The sequence below is a fragment of the Choloepus didactylus genome, chromosome 15, assembly GCF_015220235.1.
Source record: "Choloepus didactylus isolate mChoDid1 chromosome 15, mChoDid1.pri, whole genome shotgun sequence".
Taxonomy (NCBI): Eukaryota; Metazoa; Chordata; class Mammalia; order Pilosa; family Megalonychidae; genus Choloepus; species Choloepus didactylus.
Genome location: NC_051321.1, coordinates 33,701,684 through 33,722,920, shown reverse-complemented (window position 1 = coordinate 33,722,920; position 21,237 = coordinate 33,701,684). Strand labels below are relative to the sequence as shown.

The window sequence follows — 21,237 nt, the reverse complement described above, 5'->3', positions numbered from 1 at the left end:
GGCATTAGTACCTCCAATTTGTTGGATCCCTTCTCTTGGAGAACATCCTCAAATAAAATTTTCAGAAAGGATAGCAGTAAGTAAAGTCCAAGTCCTTTCTTTCTGAAAATGTTCATCTGGATATACAATGCTAGGTTCAAAATATTTTTTCTTTAAAAACTGAAGATGTTGCTACATTGTTCCCCAGCATCCTGTGCTACCAATTAGAATTCTTTTCATGCCTGGTTATCCCCTCTGGGAAGCTTCTATCCTCTTTATTCTTGATGTTCTAAAATTTCATGTCTGTCTACATGGGTCTTTTTTCATTCAATACTCCACACTTTCAACCTAAAGAATCCAGTCTTTATCTCTGAGAAATTTACGTAACTTAACCCTTTCATTTTCTTTCCTCCCATTTTGAAATTGTTTGCAGAACTTCTTTTAGATGGATGTTGAACCCTCTGAATTGATCTTTTTCTCAACTTCTCTCTTCTTTTTCTGTTTCTACCCCAACACCACCACCACCATTCTGGGAGAGTTCCCCAATTTTATCTTCCAGTATTCCTAAAGAAACTTTTATTTTGGCCACCATGGGTTTAATTTCCAAAAGCTCTTCTTAATTTCTGAATATACCTTTCTTAAAAAAGGACAACCTGTTAATGGATGCAATGTACCTTTTCAAATTTCATTTAATTAATTTGAAAATAATTAAAATTCTCTTCTGTTCACTTAATAATTTCTATCTGTTTCATTCCAGAATCTGTTGTCCATTATCTTGGTTGTCTTCTTTTGTAATAATGGTGCTTTTTTTTTCAACTTTCTGGTGATTATTAGTGTTCTGCTTGCATTTTAAATAAAGAACTAAATTAATTTACATGTCTGGAGTAGGTCCCTCTTTCATTGTATAAGTTGGCTCCCCTTGTAGGCCTCTCCCTGAAGGTACTGCTATGAGCTCTGAGTATTAGACAAGTGTGTGGACTTACTGGCTTCCCCCAAAGCAGGAGCCTGGGCTATGCTTCTCTACCCCTAATTCGTACCAAAATCAGGGTGTATATACTCTGGGGCACCATTACCCACACTACCCACCATTCAATCTCTTTTCAGGGTAGTTCTGTTTTAGCCTGGGATGGGGATGGTGGTGATAAAAACAGTCTTCGGTGTATTTGAAGTGATGGAGTGAAGGAAGAGAGGAAAGAGGTGATTAGCACAGAACTTCTATTAAGATTCTGATTTCTGTCTTGTTTCCATTTCTACTCTGCCAGGGCTTGCTACTCAGAATAGATTTATATCAGTTAAGACACCCTCACCTGCAAGTAATACCTTTTGGCTTAAACAATAACAGATCTATTATCTTTCAGGAAGTCCAGAGATAGTGCAGCTCCAGGATTCGTTAATTCAGTAGCTTCACAACGTCAACAGGTAGCTAGTTATTTTTGTCTTTCTTCTGATTACCTCAGCATACCAAGCCAGTTATCAAGCGAGCATATGGTTTGTAGGATGTCTGCAGCAGCTCCAAACATCACACCCTCAAGGCAGTGTCTGAGGCAGATAAAGGGACCAGGTGCCCCTATGTATCACTTTAAAAACCAGCTTTATTGAGACATAATTAATATGCTATAAAACACATCTGTTTAAAGTATACAATTTGTTGAATTTTAGTATCTTCCCAGAATTGTGTGATCATCACTGCTAATTTCAGAACATTTTCATCACTCCAAAAAGAAACCCTGTATCCATTAAGCAGTTGCTTCCCATTTCCTCAGAATAGATTCCTAGAAGTAGAATTACTATATCAAAATATATGAACAGTTTAAAGCTTTTGAAACATAATAGGACAATTTTATACTCTGAGAAGGTTTTTGCCAACTTATATTCTCATGAAAAGTGTGTTAAAGTGTACGTTTCTGTACCCTTGTTGGCACTGGGTATCATATTTCTATTTTCCTAATTTTGTATCAAAAATGGCATCTCATTGTTTTACTTTATATTTCTATCAGTACTGATGCAATTTTTTAAATTTCTTAGGTATATTTCTTCATTTGTGAATTGTCTATACCACTTTCTCATTTTAAAAAAATGGAAATATTAGTATATTAAACTTTTTATCTTTTGAATAGATAATTCACAGAAGTTTTTAAACTTCAGGAGGTACAAACATGTGTACAATACTCTAGCCCTTCATTCTTTTCTCAAGTAGCAACCATTGCTACCAGTCCCTTGTATATTCTTCCAGAGGTAACTCATATGCATACATACATATATTTTTTCATGCAAACTTTAGTGTTCTATATACAATCTTCTGTGACTTGGAGATCCTTCCATTTTAGCACATAAAGATCTGCTTTCTTTTTAATACTATTTGAGATTCTTTTATTTGGGAGTGCCATAATTTATGTGTCCATGATAGAAATTTAGGCTTTTTCTTATCTTTGCCATCATAAGTAATGTTTCAATAAATAGCATTGTACATGTGAGTAGGTCTATAGGATAAATTCCTGGAAATGAAATAATTGGGTTATGGTTTTGTGGATGTAAAATTTTTTATTGATAGTGCAAATTGCTCTCAGTCTCACCAACTTTTTATTATCAAACATTTTGACGTTTACTAATCAGTTAAGTAAAGAAATGGTATGTCACTATAATTTTAAATTGCATTCTCTTATTATTAGGTAGGTGAAGCATCTTTTCATATATTTGAGTCATTTGTGGTTCTTTTTCTTTAAATTATCAATTTGTAGCTTATGCCCATTTTTTCCACTGGATTTTTAGTCCTTTTTTAAAAAAATTGCTTCTTAGGAGTTCTCTTAAGAAAATTAGTCCTTTTTGATGTGAATTGCTCAGTGTATTTCTAATTGATTTGTATAAATTCAGTATATGTAAGCCTGTGGCAGGGCCCTCTCTTTTTCCTTGGCCTGGGGAGTGGTTTGCTGGTTAGTATTTTTCTCTACCTCATTGTCCTCAGGAGTGGGTGTTTTGTTCTATTTTGCTTCTTGCTTTACCTAAAGGTAAACATACCTGACCATTTCAAAAGCTATTATTATTTTCCAAAGACCTAACAGTCTATGAGGGAAGCATAATACAGTGTATTATATACTTGAGAAAAATGCATTCTCCTTATTAGCATGTCTTCAATTCTACTCCTTGCTAAATAATACACTGGACTTTATTTGTTAAAGCTGCATCATCTCTCTTCTTGGCTGGTTTTATTTACAAAGGGCCCCAATATCTCTGATTCATTCTGAATGAATGAGTCTTACGGGAATGACTAGAGGCAGATGGATTGGAACAGGAAGGGAAGTGGGTAGGGGAGATGATACAGGATAAAGATCTTCATTTTGGGAACTAAAATGCTGATGGAGCTCCTCAATGGAGGTAGTAATTTTCCCTGCTTTTGGGAGAGGTTGGTCCTTTAGAGCAGTACAGTGTGTGTCATGTTTCATGAACTCATAGAACAAATATTGACTGGATTGGAATCATCCTCAGGTCACATAGTCTCAGTCTCCTACAACATTAGCTGCAGGAGAAAAATTGCAGGTTATACGGGGTCAATGCTAGGGTCAGTGACCAGGAGAAGAGAATATTGCCACCCCAGTTGCAGTGCAAAAAACCTGGTGTATTGTTGTTGTCGTTGTTTTTAATTAAATTCAGTTTTATTGAGATATATTCACATATCAAACAATCATCCATGGTGCATGGTGTAAAATCAGCTGTTCATAGTACCATCATATAGTTATGCATTCATCACGCCAATCTATTTTAATTCAGTTTTATTGAGATATATTCACATATCATACAGTCATCCATAGTGTACAGTCAACTGTTCACAGTACCATCTTATAGTTGTGCATTCGTCACCCCAATCTATTTTTGAACATTTTCCTTACACCAGAAAGAATAAGAATAAGAATAAAAAATAAAAGAAAAAAAGAATACCCAAATCATTCCCCCATCCCACCCTATTTTTCATTTAGTTTTTGTCCCCATTTTTCTACTCATCCATCCATACATCAGGTAAAGGGAGTGTGATCCACAAGGTTTCCACAATCACAGTGTCACCTCTTGTAAGCTATGTTGTTACACAATCGTCTTCACGAGTCAAGGCTTCTGGGTTGGAGTTTGATAGTTTCAGGTATTTACTTCTAGCTATTCCAATACATTAAAACCTAAAAAGGGTTATCTATATAGTGCCTAAGAATGTCCACTTGAGTAACTCCATTTGAAATCTCTCAGCCAGTGAAACTATTTCGTTTCATTTTGCATCCCCCTTTTGGACAAGAAGGTGTTCTCAATCCCATGATGCTGGGTCCAGATTCATCCCTGGGAGTCATATCCTGTGTTGCCAGGGAAATTACACCCCTGGGAGTCACTTCCCATGTAAAGGGAAGGGCAGTAAGTTCACCTGCCAAGTGGGCTTAGCTAGAGAGAGAGGGCCACATCTGAGCAACAAAGAGGTACTCAGGGGGAGACACTTAGGCACAATTATAAGCAGGTTTAGCCTCTCCTTTGTAGCTACAAGCTTCATAAGGGCAAGCCCCAAGATAGAGGGGTTGGCATACAAACCGTCAGTCCTCGATGTTTATGAGAACATCAGCAACAATCCAAGTGAGGAAGTCCAACACTTCTGCATTTCCCCCTAGCTCCTGGGGGGGGGGGGGGGGGCATATATATTTTTATTCTCTGCCCAGATTACTTTGGGATGTGTTGCTATTTCACTCTAACCTAAACAAACCTACCATATCTCACTTCCTAGTCAAAGTTCCATGTAACTATGGTGTTTGAACAAACTGACCGTAGAAGTTATATTGTTTAGAAAATATAGATCCTACACCAAATAAACATCTCTTCCCATGGTCTCACATGGAAGTTGAAGTTTTCAAACATAGTAAGTTTCGACCTTGGTGTATTGGTTTTTATTGCTGCATAACAAATTACCCCCAAACTGAGCGACTTACAATACAAACATTTTTATCTCTTCATGGTTTCTGTGGTTCAGGCATTTGGGAGCAGTTTATCTGGATCAGGAGCCTTCATTAGTTAGAGTTAACATGCTAGCTGGGGTACAGTGATCTGAAGGCTTGATTTTGAGGCTGGAGGATCCACTTCTAAGATGAGTCACTCTCATGGCCATTGGCAAGAGGCCTCAGTTGTTTCTTACTGGCTATTGTCATGAGGTCTCAGTTCCTCACTAAGTGGATATCTCCAGAGGGCTACTCGAGTATCCTCATGACAAAGTTGCTAGCTGCCCCAAAAGTGAGTGATCCGAGAGAGAGAGAGAGAACAAGGGGGAAAAACACAATGCTTTTGATGACATGGTCCAGGAAATCATACACTGTCACTTCTGCCATATTGTATGTATTAAGTGAGTCTCTAAGTCCAGCCCACACTCAAGAAGAGGGAAACTAAGCTCTACTTTTTGAAGGGAGGAATACCAAAGAATTTCTGGACATATTTTTAAACCATCACACTCAGCATTCCTCAAAAACACTTAAGGCATGCTTTGAATTTTTTTTTTGTTATTTTTTATTTTTTTTAATCTTCATTTTATTGAGATATATTCACATACCACGCAGTCATACAAAACAAATCGTACTTTCGATTGTTTACAGTACCATTACATGGTGGTACATTCATCACCCAAATCAATCCCTGGCACCTTCATTAGCACACACACAAAAATAACAAGAATAATAATTAGAGTGAAAAAGAGCAATTGAAGTAAAAAAGAACACTGGGTGCCTTTGTCTGTTTGTTTCCTTCCCCTATTTTTCTACTCATCCATCCATAAACTAGACAAAGTGGAGTGTGGTCCTTATGGCTTTCCCAATCCCATTGTCACCCCTCATAAGCTACATTTTTATACAACTGTCTTCGAGATTCATGGGTTCTGGGTTGTAGTTTGATAGTTTCAGGTATCCACCACCAGCTACCCCAATTCTTTAGAACCTAAAAAGGGTTGTCTAAAGTGTGCATAAGAGTGCCCACCAGAGTGACCTCTCGGCTCCTTTTGGAATCTCTCTGCCACTGAAGCTTATTTCATTTCCTTTCACATCCCCCTTTTGGTCAAGAAGATGTTCTCCGTCCCACGATGCCAGGTCTACATTCCTCCTCGGGAGTCATATTCCACGTTGCCAGGGAGATTCACTCCCCTGGGTGTCTGATCCCACGTAGGGGGGAGGGCAGTGATTTCACCTTTCAAGTTGGCTTAGCTAGAGAGACAGGGCCACATCTGAGCAACAAAGAGGCATTCGGGAGGAGGCTCTTAGGCACAACCATAGGGAGGCCTAGCCTCTCCTTTGCAGCAACCGTCTTCCCAAGGGTAAAACCTGTGGTAGAGGGCTCAACCCATCAAACCACCAGTCCCCTATGTCTGTGGTCATGTTAGGAATGCTTTGAATTTTAATCCATTATTTGAACTATATGCATCCATTCATTCCACATATATTTATTGAATGTGTTATGTGAATCACTGTATATCATTTTTACTGTCTATGATTGGGGATCATTCTATTCTAAGAGACTTGTAGAGGAATTATTTCCTCCTAACAGTGATCTTTTTTCCTTCTCAGGTGCTCGTTGGATTTCTTCTTATTCTGGCAGCCATAGAGCTGGGCCTTGTACTCACAGAAGACTCTGGACAAGGCACAACCCCTCCCATTAGATACACCAATCCAAGCCTCTACCTGGGCACATGGGTAAGGCCCATTGCCACTTCTGCTCCCTTTATTTTCTGCCTACTCTTTTGGTATAAAATTAAGTTCAGTTTCAGCTAGAGAATTTTAGAAGTAGAGGAGACCATCTAGTATAACCTCCTCACTTCGTAGGTTAAGAATCTGAAGCCTAAGAAATGTTAAGTGACTTGTCTGAGGCATATAGTTAGTTGGTGACAGAGCTGGGTATAAAATACAGTCTTCCAATTATTGACTTGTTATTTCTACTATACCCTGATATCCCTCATTCCTTTCAAAGGAGCTATAGTGAGGCAAAGCTTAATTATACTAGGTTGAAACTGAACAGTACAAATTTTAGCTTTTCATCTTCCTTTTTTTTTTTAATCTTCATTTTATTGAGATATATTCACATACCACGCAGTCATACAAAACAAATCGTACTTTCGATTGCTTACAGTACCATTACATAGTTGTACATTCATCACCTAAATCAATCCCTGACACCTTCATTAGCACACACACAAAAATAACAAGAATAATAATTACAGTGAAAAAGAGCAATTGAAGTAAAAAAGAACACTGGGTACCTTTGTCTGTTTGTTTCCTTCCCCTATTTTTCTACTCATCCATCCATAAACTAGACAAAGTGGAGTGTGGTCCTTATGGCTTTCCCAATCCCATTGTCACCCTTCATAAGCTACATTTTTATACAACTGTCTTCGAGATTCATGGGTTCTGGGTTGTAGTTTGATAGTTTCAGGTATCCACCACCAGCTACCCCAATTCTTTAGAACCTAAAAAGGGTTGTCTAAAGTGTGCATAAGAGTGCCCACCAGAGTGACCTCTCGGCTCCTTTTGGAATCTCTCTGCCATTGAAGCTTATTTCATTTCCTTTCACATCCCCCTTTTGGTCAAGAAGATGTTCTCCGTCCCACGATGCCAGGTCTACATTCCTCCCCGGGAGTCATATTCCACGTTGTCAGGGAGATTCACTCCCCTGGGTGTCCGATCCCACGTATAGGGGAGGGCAGTGATTTCACCTTTCAAGTTGGCTTAGCCAGAGAGAGAGGGCCACATCTGAGCAACAAAGAGGCATTCGGGAGGAGGCTCTTAGGCACAACCAGAGGGAGGCCTAGCCTCTCCTTTGCAGCAACCGTCTTCCCAAGGGTAAAACCTACGGTAGAGGGCTCAACCCATCAAACCACCAGTCCCCTATGTCTGTGGTCTTGTTAGCAACAATGGAGGAGGGGTGGGCGAATACCCCTGCATTCTCCACAGGCTCCTCAAGGGGGCACTACATCTTTTTTTTTTCCTTGTTTTTCTTTTTTTTTTTTTTAACTTTCCCTTCTTTTTTAAATCAACTGTATGAAAAAAAAGTTAAAAAGAAAACAAACATACAATAAAAGAACATTTCAAAGAGACCATGACAAGGGAGTAAGAAAAAGACAACTAACCTAAGATAACTGCTTAACTTCCAACATGTTCCTACTTTACCCCAAGAAAGTTACCTAATATAGCAACATTTCTGTGAACTTGTTCCTACTATATCCATCAGAAATTAACAGACCATAGTCATTCCTGGGCATCCCCAGAACGTTAAATAGCTTATCTGTTTTTCTTGGATTATTGTTCCCCCTTCCTTAATTGCCCTCTATTGCTAGTTCCCCTACATTCTACATTATAAACCATTTGTTTTACATTTTTCAAAGTTCACATCAGTGGTAGCATATAATATTTCTCTTTTTGTGCCTGGCTTATTTTGCTCAGCATTATGTCTTCAAGGTTCATCCATGTTGTCATATGTTTCACGAGATCGTTCCTTCTTACTGCCGCGTAGTATTCCATCGTGTGTATGTACCACATTTTATTTATCCACTCATCTGTTGAAGGACATTTGGGTTGTTTCCATCTCTTGGCAATTGTGAATAACGCTGCTATGAACATTGGCGTGCAGATATCTGTTCGTGTCACTGCTTTCCAATCTTCCAGGTATATACCGAGAAGTGCAATCGCTGGATCGAATGGTAACTCTATATCTAGTTTTCTAAGGAACTGCCAGACTGACTTCCAGATTGGCTGAACCATTATACAGTCCCACCAACAATGAATAAGAGTTCCAATTTCTCCACATCCCCTCCAGCATTTGTAGTTTCCTGTTTGTTTAATGGCAGCCATTCTAACCGGTGTTAGATGGTATCTCATTGTGGTCTTAATTTGCATCTCTCTAATAGCTAGTGAAGCTGAACATTTTTTCATGTGTTTCTTGGCCATTTGTATTTCCTCTTCAGAAAACTGTCTTTTCATATCTTTTGCCCATTTTATAATTGGGCTGTCTGTACTATTGTCATTGAGTTGTAGGATTTCTTTATATATGCAAGATATCAGTCTTTTGTCAGATACATGGTTTCCAAAAATTTTTTCCCATTGAGTTGGCTGCCTCTTTACCTTTTTGAGAAATTCCTTTGAGGTGCAGAAACTTCTAAGCTTAAGGAGTTCCCATTTATCTATTTTCTCTTTTGTTGCTTGTGCTTTGGGTGTAAAGTCTAGGAAGTGGCCGCCTAATACAAGGTCTTGAAGATGTTTTCCTACATTATCTTCTAGGAGTTTTATGGTACTTTCTTTTATATTGAGATCTTTGGTCCATTTTGAGTTAATTTTTGTGTAGGGGGTGAGGTAGGGGTCCTCTTTCATTCTTTTGGATATGGATAGCCAACTCTCCCAGCCCCATTTGTTGAAAAGACCATTATGACTCAGTTCAGTGACTTTGGGGGCCTTATCAAAGATCAGTCGGCCATAGATCTGAGGGTCTATCTCCGAATTCTCAATTCGATTCCATTGATCTATATGTCTATGTTTGTGCCAGTACCATGCTGTTTTGGCAACTGTGGTTTTATAATAAGCTTCAAAGTCAGGGAGTGTAAGTCCTCCCACTTCGTTTTTCTTTTTTAGAGTGTCTTTAGCAATTCGAGGCATCTTCCCTTTCCAAATAAATTTGATAACTAGCTTTTCCAAGTCTGCAAAGTAGGTTGTTGGAATTTTGATTGGGATTGCATTGAATCTGTAGATGAGTTTGGGTAGAATTGACATCTTAATGACATTTAGCCTTCCTATCCATGAACATGGAATATTTTTCCATCTTTTAAGGTCCCCTTCTATTTCTTTTAGTAGAGTTATGTAGTTTTCTTTGTATAGGTCTTTTACATCTTTGGTTAAGTTTATTCCTAGGTACTTGATTTTTTTAGTTGCTATTGAAAATGGTATCTTTTTCTTGAGTGTCTCTTCAGTTTGTTCATTTCTAGCATATAGAAACATTACTGACTTATGTGCATTAATCTTGTATCCCGCTACTTTGCTAAATTTGTTTATTAGCTCTAGTAGCTGTATGGTCGATTTCTCAGGGTTTTCTAGATATAAGATCATATCATCTGCAAACAATGACAGTTTTACTTCTTTTCCAATTTGGATGCCTTTTATTTCTTTGTCTTGCCAGATTGCCCTGGCTAGCACTTCCAGCACAATGTTGATAACAGTGGTGACAGCGGGCATCCTTGTCTTGTTCCTGATCTTAGAGGGAAGGCTTTCAGTCTCTCACCATTGAGTACTATGCTGGCTGTGGGTTTTTCATATATGCTCTTTATCATGTTGAGGAAGTTTCCTTCAATTCCTACCTTTTGAAGTGTTTTTATCAAAAACGGATGTTGGATTTTGTCAAATGCTTTTTCAGCATCTATTGAGATGATCAATTGATTTTTCCCTTTTGACTTGTTAAGGTGTTGTAATACATTGATTGATTTTCTTATGTTGAACCATCCTTGCATGCCTGGAATGAACCCCACTTGGTCATGGTGTATGATTTTTTTAATGTGTCTTTGGATTCGATTTGCAAGTATTTTGTTGAGGATTTTTGCATCTATATTCATTAGGGAGATTGGCCGGTAGTTTTCCTTTTTTGTAGCATCTTTGCCTGGTTTTGGTATTAGATTGATGTTAGCTTCATAAAATGAGTTAGGTAGTGTTCCATTTTCTTCAATGTTTTGAAAGTTTGAGTAAGATTGGTGTCAGTTCTTTCTGGAAAGTTTGGTAGAATTCCCCTGTGAAGCCATCTGGCCCCGGGCATTTATTTGTGGGAAGATTTTTGATGACTGATTGGATCTCTTTGCTTGTGATGGGTTGGTTGAGGTCTTCTATTTCTTCTATAGTGAGTCTAGGTTGTTCATATGTTTCCAGGAAATTGTCCATTTCTTCTACATTATCCAGTTTGTTGCCATACAGTTGTTCATAATATCCTCTTATACTTTTTTTGATTTCTTCAGGATCTGCAGTTATGTCACCTTTTTCATTCATTATTTTGTTTATATGGGTCTTCTCTCTTTTTGATTTTGTCAGTCTAGCTAGGGGCTTGTCAATCTTGTTGATCTTCTCAAAGAACCAACTTTTGGTGATATTTATCCTCTCTATTGTTTTTTTGTTCTCTATGTCATTTATTTCTGCTTTAATCCTTGTTATTTCTTTTCTTGTACTTGGTTTAGGATTGGTTTGCTGTTCATTTTCTAGCTTCTTCATTTGATCCATTAGTTCTTTGATTTTGGCTCTTTCTTCCTTTTTAATATATGCGTTTAGTGCTATAAATTTCCCCCTTAGCACTGCTTTTGCTGTATCTCATAGGTTTTGGTATGTTGTGTTCTCATTTTCATTCGTCTCTATATATTTAGCAATTTCTCTTGCTATTTCTTCTTTAACCCACTGATTGTTTAGGAGTGTGTTGTTTAACCTCCAGGTATTTGTGAATTTTCTAAGTCTCTGATGGTTATTGACTTCTAATTGTATTCCATTGTGGTCAGAGAATGTGCTTTGAATAACTTCAATCTTTTTAAATTTTTTGAGGCTTGTATTATGTCCCAGCATATGATCTATTCTGGAGAAAGTTCCATGAGCACTAGAAAAGTATGTGTATCCTGGTGATTTGGGATGTAATGTCCTGTATATGTCTGTTAAATCTAATTCATTTATCAGATTGTTTAGGTTTTCAATTTCCTTATTGGTCTTTTGTCTGGTTGATCTATCTATAGGAGAGAGTGATGTATTGAAGTCTCCCACAATTATTGTGGAAACATCAATTGCTTCCTTTAGTTTTGCCAGTGTTTCTCTCATGTATTTTGTGGCACCTTGATTGGGTGCATAGACACTTACGATTGTTATTTCTTCTTGCTGAATTGCCCCTTTTATTAGTATGTAGTGGCCTTCTTTGTCTCTCAAAACATCCCTGCATTTGAAGTCTATTTTATCTGAGATTAATATTGCTACACCTGCTTTCTTTTGGCTGTAGCTTGCATGAAATATTTTTTCCATCCTTTCACTTTCAGTTTCTTTGTGTCCCTGTGTCTAAGATGAGTCTCTTGTATGCAACATATTGATGGTTCATTTTTTTTGATCCATTCTGCGAATCTATATCTTTTAATTGGGGAGTTTAATCCATTTACATTCAACGTTATAACCGTGAAGGCATTTCTTGAATCAGCCATCTTATCCTTTGGTTTATGTTTGTCATATTTTTCCCCTCTGTCTATTAATATCCTTTATTGTACCCATACCAAATCTCTTTAGTACTGAACCTTTCTCCAAGTCTCTCTGTCCTGTCTTTGTTTCTCTGTCTGTAGGGCTCCCTTTAGTATCTCCAGTAGGGCAGGTCTCTTGTTAGCAAATTCTCTCAGCATTTGTTTGTCTGTGAAAAATTTAAGCTCTCCCTCAAATTTGAAGGAGAGCTTTGCTGGATAAAGTATTCTTGGCTGGAAATTTTTCTCACTCAGAATTTTAAATATATCGTGCCACTGCCTTTTTGCCTCCATGGTGGCTGCTGAGTAGTCACTACTTAGTCTTATGCTGTTTCCTTTGTATGTGGTGAATTGCTTTTCTCTTGCTGCTTTCAGAACTTGCTCCTTCTCTTCTGTGTTTGACAGTGTGATCAGTATATGTCTCAGAGTGGGTTTATTTGGATTTATTCTATTTGGGGTTCGCTGAGCATTTATGATTTGTGTATTTATGTTGTTTAGAAGATTTGGGAAGTTTTCCCCAACAATTTCTTTGAATACTCTTCCTAGACCTTTACCCTTTTCTTCCCCTTCTGGGACACCAATGAGTCTTATATTTGGATGTTTCATATTATCTATCATATCCCTGAGGTCCATTTCGATTTTTTCAATTTTTTTCCCCATTCTTTCTTTTATGCTTTCATTTTCCATTCTGTCATCTTCGAGGTCACTGATTCGTTGTTCAGCTTCCTCTAGTCTTGTACTATGAGTGTCCAGAATCTTTTTAATTTGGTCAACAGTTTCTTTAATTTCCATAAGATCATCCATTTTTTTTATTTAGTCTTGCAATGTCTTCTTTATGCTCTTCTAGGGTCTTCTTGATTTCCTTTGTCTCCCGTACTGTGGTCTCATTGTTCATCTTTAGTTCTTTGAGTAGCTGCTCTAGGTGCTGTGTCTCTTCTGGTCTTTTGATTTCGGTGCTTGGGCTTGGGTTATCCATATCGTCTGGTTTTTTCATATGCTTTATAATTTTCTGTTGTTTTTGGCCTCGTGGCATTTGCTGAACTTGATAGGGTTCTTTTAGGATTTGTAGACCAATTGAAGTCCTTATCTCTAATTTATCAGATCTACAGCTTCGTGGAGTACACTTTCTCTAACTAACCAGCAGGTGGCGTCCACGAGCCACCTGTTCTCCACAAGCCAGTTCTCCCCTGCTTAGCCTTTTTGGTGAGTGGGGGAGTGAGTCTTGTGGGGTCCAATTGGTGTACCAAGCTTGCGTGTGTAGTTGGTGTTGCCTGCCCTGTGTATGGGGCGTGTTTCTGGGCAGTCAGGGAGGGGGGGTTGGCTCTAACAATCAAATCTCCCTGGTGATCCTAGAGTTTTAAAGCTGCTGCAATAGTCTAATCCTTCAGTTCAGTCCTGCCACAGTTTGTCTCTGCCACTGACCCACAAGTCCTTGGTATTGGCGTATGGCTCCTGAGACTTGCAAGTGGGCCCCTCTTCCAGGCCGTGCACCCCGGGTCCTCTGTTGAGGGATGACTGTGCTATGTCACAGGTGAGTGCCGTCCCCCCAGGGCAGTTCTGGGCTGCTGGGCTGTGTAGGGATGCTCCCAGTCTGCTGAAATGATGGCTGAATGGGGCTTTGTTAATTCACACTGCTCTACCTTCCCAACTCTGGGACAATCAGCTGAGGTTGCAGGGAAGGCTAATGTCCACGCCCAGTTTTGTGGTGTGTGCCTGTTATTTGAAGCACTTCCGTCACACTGGGTTGTCTGGGGCAGCTCTGGGCTATGGGGCTGGCGATGGGCAGGAGTGTTTCCTATCCACCAGGATGATGGCTGTGAGCGGACACCCCCCTTTTCTTGGGAAGTTGTGGTGTTTAGTGAATTTTCTCAGCCACTGGATTATTGCGTTTTGTCTCAGAGCTCTCCTAGTTCTGCTCTTGACTTGACCTGCCCAAATTGCAAGTCTTTGAAGCTTTCTGTATTGGGCTTCTTAGAGTAATTGTTTTAGAAAAAGAAAAAAGGATTAAAAAAAAAAAAAGGGCCCTCCTCAGAGATCTAATGGGTTATTGAAATGCTAAGAGACAAAGCAACCAGGGCGATTAAGGAAAGGTCCACAGGGCAGAGAGATCAGCTTTTCTTCGAGATTTGCATATGCGCCTCAGGGCCTGAGCTCTGCTCTTCCCCTTTCTGTGTTCACCAGAACTCCAAAAATCCTCTGCTTTTATTTTGGAGTTTTTAGTGTTGTTTTTTTTTTTCTATGCCTGTCTCCTCTCTTCTTGGCTGGCTGCTCTCAGATTCTCTGGTGTCTGGTCTCAGTCTATCTATGGTTGGAGTTTGGATCAGTAGAATGAGATTCCGATAAGGGCTGCCACTGCAGTTCTCCCTTCTCCTTCCCGGAGCTGACAGCCCCTCCTCCCACGGGACTGAGCCTGGCAGGGAGGGGCGCAGGTTCCCTGGCCGCAAAAACTTACAGATTTCGCTGATCTCAGCAGTTCCACGTTTTCATGAGTGTTGTATGAAGTATGCCCAAAGTCAGATTGCTCTGTGGTGTCCAGTCCACGCAGTTCCTGGCTTTCTACCTACTTTCCTGGAGGAGTAACTAAAACATACAGCTCACCAGTCCGCCATCTTGCCCCACCTCTCATCATCTTCTTTTAAACACTAATTTATAGAAACTTTTCCCTTGGGTAAGTATTAGCTCTAATGACTAAGAGGTGTATTTTATGTCCTCATATCTTGCCATGTAATGATCATAGATGAGATCTAAGATTCTCGATGTAAAACAATTTTTTAAATGCTGTGAATATTATTTTCTAATTGATTGGCTGGTGACCCTAATCAATGGATCACTGAGTCTAGAGTTGTTTGTATAAACCTGATATCAGAAACTTGTATCTCTAAGTTAGGCATGATTTTCTGGGGCCTGCACAGTGTTAACAAAAATTGAATTAATTGCCATCATTTTAAAGAGGAAGATGCCACATAAAATCTGGATTTCCAAATTTTCTTGAAAAATCAGAACGTCTGACAACAGTGGGCCTGCCATCCCATGGAGCATTGATCAGCTGCCCTCTTTGGACCAATCATGTGCTCAGCAGAGTCTCCACCTGGCCTGTTTCACTCAGTAACATTACCTGACTGGCTCCTATAATCATTTTGTTTGCTACCGTGTTATAGGACAAACAAGGCAGTGGCAGAACTAGCACACACAGGGCTGATTGTGTGCATCTCTTCCCAACCCTGCATTCAGTGACATCACATTGGAGCTTGGAATCTACCACAGTGGAAGTATTTACATATTTACATCATGGAAATTGGCAAATGCTACAAATTACAACTTCTTTCAAAGAAACAAATTACTAGGCACCACTGAATCTAGAAATCTAGCATCATTTAATTAGCTGTATCTAAGTGAGATGATACAAGGCAAGGTTTTCATTTGTAATTGCTTAGTCTAATATTATTGGAAAACCTTGCATTTAGCCATCAGAATCTGCTTCCCCCACCTGTCTACTGTAGCTCCTGAAATTCATTTCCTTAGATCTTGAAAAAGCTTTTCTGGTTCCCAAAGTGACTGCATTAAAATGCAACAGTGATCTTTTCTTGGCTTTCTTAGCTAACTCCCCACCTTTGTATGGTGAGTAGAGACGGGGGCGGGGGGGGGGGTGCTCCCTGGGAGCACTGCGGCCCTGAAAGGAAAAGATGGATGGTATCAGAAAGGAATCTACAATTTAGCATTTGTGTGCTGTCTGACTGAACAGATTAGTTGAAATGATCTCCTCCTTCAGCAACCCCCCCTTTCTTCCCATGCCATCTAACATCCTTCTTGCCTCCTATCTTTGGTTAGTGACAATATTCTTCAAAACTTGGTGTGAACTTCTTCCTAGCTCCTGGTTTTGCTGATCCAATACAGCAGGCAATGGTGTGTGCAGAAGAACTCTTGGTACCTGTCCCTATTCTGGATTCTTTCAATAGTCTGTGGCACTTTCCAGTTTCAGACTCTGATCCGGACACTGTTACAGGTAAGGAGAAAGGAGAGGGTGACATGAGGAGGTACTGCTGGGCAACTTCTAAGTCTGAGGAAATGGCATGAAGTAAGTTGAGCTCCAGGATGGACTAGTATTTAGGGAATTTGATGATAGGCTTTAATCATAAGCATGGATATATATATATATATTAATTTGAATAAAAGGCTCATTTTCTCTCTCTCTCTCTCTTTTTATTTCTTCCATAGGGCAACAATTCTAATTTGGCCTACTCCTGTCTGTTCTTCATCTCTTATGCATTCCAGATCCTGATCCTTATCCTTTCAGCATTTTCAGAAAAAAATGCCTCATCAAACGTGAGACTCTAAATATTCCCTCCTAATATATTATTTCAATGGATAGTAACACTAATATATTATTTCATTGGATAATAACAAATGTAACTTTGAGATGTCTAGGTCTCATGGAGGACCCACAAGCCTGTAATAAGGTAGTGCAGACCATTTTATAACATAAGGAAACAGAAGGTGACTAAAGTATTGAAATGTTGACTTTTATGTTCACCTACCAACCTTCAAAATAGGCAATTAATATATCTGTGCCAGCGAATCTGATTACCACTCCACTAGTGACCTTAGGGTCCCCAAATAAACATATGTTGACCAACTGGCTTCAACAGCATATCTAGTTTCTAGCACAACCTCATTATCTAGCAAACTCCATTTCTGATTTTAGAGTACTATAGAGTTCCCACTTCTAATTGATTTACTTTCTAATTTTTTGTGTGTCTTGCAGAATCCATCAACCATGGCTTCATTTCTGAGTAGCATTACATTTAGTTGGTATGACAGGTAGGAAATGCCTGGAGTATGGGTTGTCTATATGCCTACCCCTCACTCTTCTGAAAGTGATGGAAATCTTAATTTTTAAAAATGTCACCTGTGGCCTTTATTTCTGCTCTACTTAGAATCTGACAATGTTAGAACATAGAGGTCATTTAGTTCAGTCCTATCATTGGGAAGATTTGGATGCTGAGGAGAGGATGAAGAAGGATTTGCTTTTGGTAGTCTGGGGGTTTCACGAGAGAAAAGGAAGAAGGCAGTAGGATGGGAAAGTAGAAGTTTGGGGGCAGGCAGTGTGGCACAGATTTGGAGGGTAAGGGATGAACTAGCTGGTCCAGGCTACCAGAGGATCTGGAATAGGAGTCCTTGACCTTTGTTGAACCATGGACCCCTTATGCAGGCTGCTGCAGCCTACAGATCCCTTCTCAGAATAATATTTTACATGCATAAATAAGAGACATAGGACTGTAAGTTGATAACAAGTATATTAACATTGTTGTCAAAATATTTTTAAAAGTTTATGAGATAGTAATAGACGTGCTTCTTTATTAATGCATCAAATAACAGGACTTAGTGATGGGATTAACAATGACCATCATTTCACAATAGTGATGAGCATAAGTGAACCATGAAAACATTTGTGATTTGTCCTGGTGACAAAGGCGCAGTACTTCTTTTCCAACTGGAATTGGTTGCCTACACCCATATTAGAAGAAAAGTCTGAATTTCAGTTAGAAGTTAGTGAAAATAAAGATGTAACTTATTTTCCGACCTTGTTCTCAAACCTCAGGTTAAGAAGCCCTGATCTAGAGACACAGTGTAGAAGTGGCCACCAGGTCTGCTCAGTTTCTTGAGGCCATGTTGGAGGCCCTACAAGGCAATGTCAGAGCAGCAGAGAGGCAGCCAGAATTTGAGAAGGAAGGAAGGGGAGGAGGGGGAGGTGATCTTTTGGCTCTTAATTCGGTAGCACCCTGCCTCTTCTCCTTTTTTCTCTTGCCTTCTACCACCTTCAGCACCTCCACCCACTTCCTTTTCTCCTCTCTCAAATTCAAAGGGACAGGCAACAGGGGTAGGGGGGCAAGGGGGCAATCCTATGGCTCTCCTTCCTCCATCCCTGAACTGGAAGGCAGGTTTTGGTAGAGGTGGCGATGAGACGAGCCTCTGACCCAGCCTGTAGGGTCCCAGCCTGTGGGTCATTCTTGTTCCAGCTTTGTTCTGAAAGGCTACAAGAAACCTCTGACTCTCGAAGATATCTGGGATGTGGATGAAGAGCTTAAAACCAAGACACTAGTCAGCAAGTTTGAATCGTATATGGCAGGAGAGCTGCAGAAGGCCAGGCGGGCATTCCAGAGACGGCAACAGAAGAACTCCCGGCAGAACTTTGAAGCCAGGCTGCGTGGTTTGAACAAGAACCAGAGTCAAAGCCAAGATGTCCTTGTCCTGGTAACTTCCCCACGAGTATCTGTGTAAATGTGTTTATATGTTTCAGATAAAAACGCATCAAGATTGTGATTATGTCCTAACAATTTTATAGCACCTTATATTTTTCAGAACATTTTGTATTATTATTAGTATTTGCAATATTAATACTACCTTAGAGTAATGCGATACATTGCACTATTCTCTCTCCTTTGGGTATATTTGAAATTTCCCATAATAAAATGTTTTAAAAAATAATAATAATAAAATAATACCTTAGCATTACTAGGATTTGTGCTTTGGTGGGATTTAGCATTAGCAGCTAATAAACCAAGACCTAAGTTACTCTTTGGGGGTAATAAATGCTATTAAAAAAATAAAACATGCAAATGTGTTGGGGTGGAGTGCTACTTTAGAGGGGGTGATCAGGGGAGGCTTCTTAGAAGAGGTGGTATTTGAGCAGAGACACAAATGATGAAAAGAGTGGATCTGCAGGATGATCAGAGGGAAATGTATCCAGTCAGAGGGAGCAAGAGTGTGAGGCTGGGAGGGGTTTCTTCGGGGAACTGAAAGAAGGCCCAGGAGTATCGTGAGAGAGGCTGAGCATGGGGGGTGAAATGAGCTGGGGGAGGTGGATAAGGACTAGAGTGTGTCTACTCACCTTGTGGCCATGGTGAGAAGTCTGGATTTTACTTTAAGTCTGATGGAAAGCTGGTGGGAGGTTTTAAGCAGAGGAGTAATGCTTTATACTTTTAAAAGGCCCACTTGAGCTGCTGCTTGAGAACAGATCTTTGGGGATTAAGAGTGGGAGCTGGGAGACAGGAAGTTGTCCAGTGAAGACAGACTGATCAGAGAGCACCTCAGTGAGAGAAATTAGGAAAGGATATCACTGATAGAAAAAATGTGGAAACTGAGGCTGAAAAGCTGGAATTTGGGGGCATGATGGGACTCCGGAGAATATAATGAAGAGGCCAAAACATAGGGTCAATGGTGCATAAGGGGTAATGTCCCACAACAACCACAGCAAGAAAAGAACAAACAAGGCTTCTGTACATCCAAAATATATGTTACCATGCCTGTTCCCTTCGCTCTCAGGTCTGCCCCTCAGGTGCCCACTCAGAGTCTGTTCTTTGTTTCAACTCGGTAGCCTCATCAGTTGACTTGCCTGGTTTTCTAATTCAAGAAGATCATAAGTAACCATTAGGAGAGGGAGAGGGAAACAGCAATGGCAGCTAGAAGAATGGCCTGGCAACAAACAGTGAAGAGAAAATCAGAAACTGTACAAAGAAGACAAAAGCGCTCAGAGGCTTTACATTCTGTAACCATTTAATGCAGGAGCAAAGTCTTACACTACATAATTCCATGGACATTATTGTTGTTGTTCGGTTTTATACTTAGGAAGAAGCTAAAAAGAAAAAAAAGGAGTCTGGGACCACAAAAGATTTTCCAAAGTCCTGGTTAGTCAAGACCCTTTTCAAAACTTTCTTCGGTGTTCTTCTAAAATCATTCCTGTTGAAGCTAGTGTATGACCTCCTGTCATTTGTGAATCCTCAGCTGCTGAAGTGAGTCCTTGGGTCTTGGGTTATTCTTTCACGGCTTCCTCTGCCACCCTCCTTTTTGCCCCCTGGGTATGCAAGCAGGAGCTGATTATTAAATTCCCACTTTAAAAAATGCTCATGACTTACCTCCACCTTACAGCATTATGTTCATGAAAAGTGTGAGGCAGTTTTTAAGATCTAAGATGTTGAATACTTTAGCCTCCCTCATTTCCACTCCCCTCCCCTCATAGGAAGCCAGATATTTGTTAGGGACTCTTTACTGTTAATGGAACTATGGGATGCTGAGCCATGCCCAAGACCTTGTACCTTGTTTCTGTAACCTCATCTTTCCACACTCACTGCCTTCCATGGGAGGTTCAGGTTAATCATGACAAGACTTTGCAATCTACTGGGGAAGTCTTCTAACTCATGCTAGATCCACATCCCAATTCTTTTTCAGGCTTGCATTCAGAAACAAATTAACTTGTCCCACAGAACATCATCTTATATGAGGAATGGGTAGAGGCAGAGGCAAAGCATTGCAGCAGTAGTTAAGTGGAACAATTTTTTTCGTTTTCCATTCTCCTAGCCATTGATCAGCCACCCTAAGCACTTGCTGTTCATCTCCAAGTAAAAGCAGCCTGTGGAGCTTAGGTTTTCTAAAGGTGTTTGGCAATTCTAGTCACCTCTATTACCTTCAGGTACATGTGGGTAGGCGGCTGCTCATGAAGAAGGTGAGTCGTTAGAGGCCTGATGGGCATCACTTACTTGATTTTTCTCTGACAGGTTACTCATCTCCTTTGCAAGTGACCCTGAGGCATATGCATGGCCTGGATATCTCTATTCAGTTTTCTTCTTTGTTGTGGCTGTCATCCAATCTGCCTGCCTTCAGTGGTATTTTCAGTTGTGCTTTATGCTAGGCGTGAGCGTACGGACAATTATCATGGCTTCTGTATACAGGAAGGTAAGCAAAATATATCACGTATCTCCAAAGAAAATCCCCTTATTAAGTATGAGGAAATTACAATCAATTCTCATTATTCATGGTAGTTACCATCTATAAAGTTGCTGCAAACACTGAATTAGCAAATACTGAACCATTGAATTCAGGGACAATTGGTTAGGTTCTGTGAGCCTCTGGTCACATTTTTGTCAACCGATTAATATATAACCCTTGTTTTATGTGTATTATTGTTTAAAGGCCACTTATTTAATATATAATTGTTGATTCATTAAAATTGAACTCAGGGCCAACAGCACTAAAACTCATGC

General features: G+C 39.8%; 1 protein-coding gene across 2 annotated transcripts in view; it reads left to right on the top strand.

The window, feature by feature from the left end:
- ABCC2 (ATP binding cassette subfamily C member 2) overlaps positions 1-21,237 on the top strand; it is an 89,692-nt gene that overhangs the window by 15,691 nt on the left and 52,764 nt on the right. The window contains exons 3-9 of one of the 2 annotated variants that reach the window (XM_037804357.1): positions 6,546-6,671; positions 16,068-16,202; positions 16,415-16,522; positions 16,962-17,017; positions 18,217-18,451; positions 19,826-19,989; positions 20,752-20,929. In XM_037804357.1, the coding sequence (XP_037660285.1) occupies positions 6,546-6,671; positions 16,068-16,202; positions 16,415-16,522; positions 16,962-17,017; positions 18,217-18,451; positions 19,826-19,989; positions 20,752-20,929 (1,002 nt within the window). Of the gene's footprint in view, positions 1-6,545; positions 6,672-15,864; positions 16,203-16,414; positions 16,523-16,961; positions 17,018-18,216; positions 18,452-19,825; positions 19,990-20,751; positions 20,930-21,237 lie in introns of those variants that run through there. The other variant, XM_037804358.1, reaches the window with a different exon arrangement.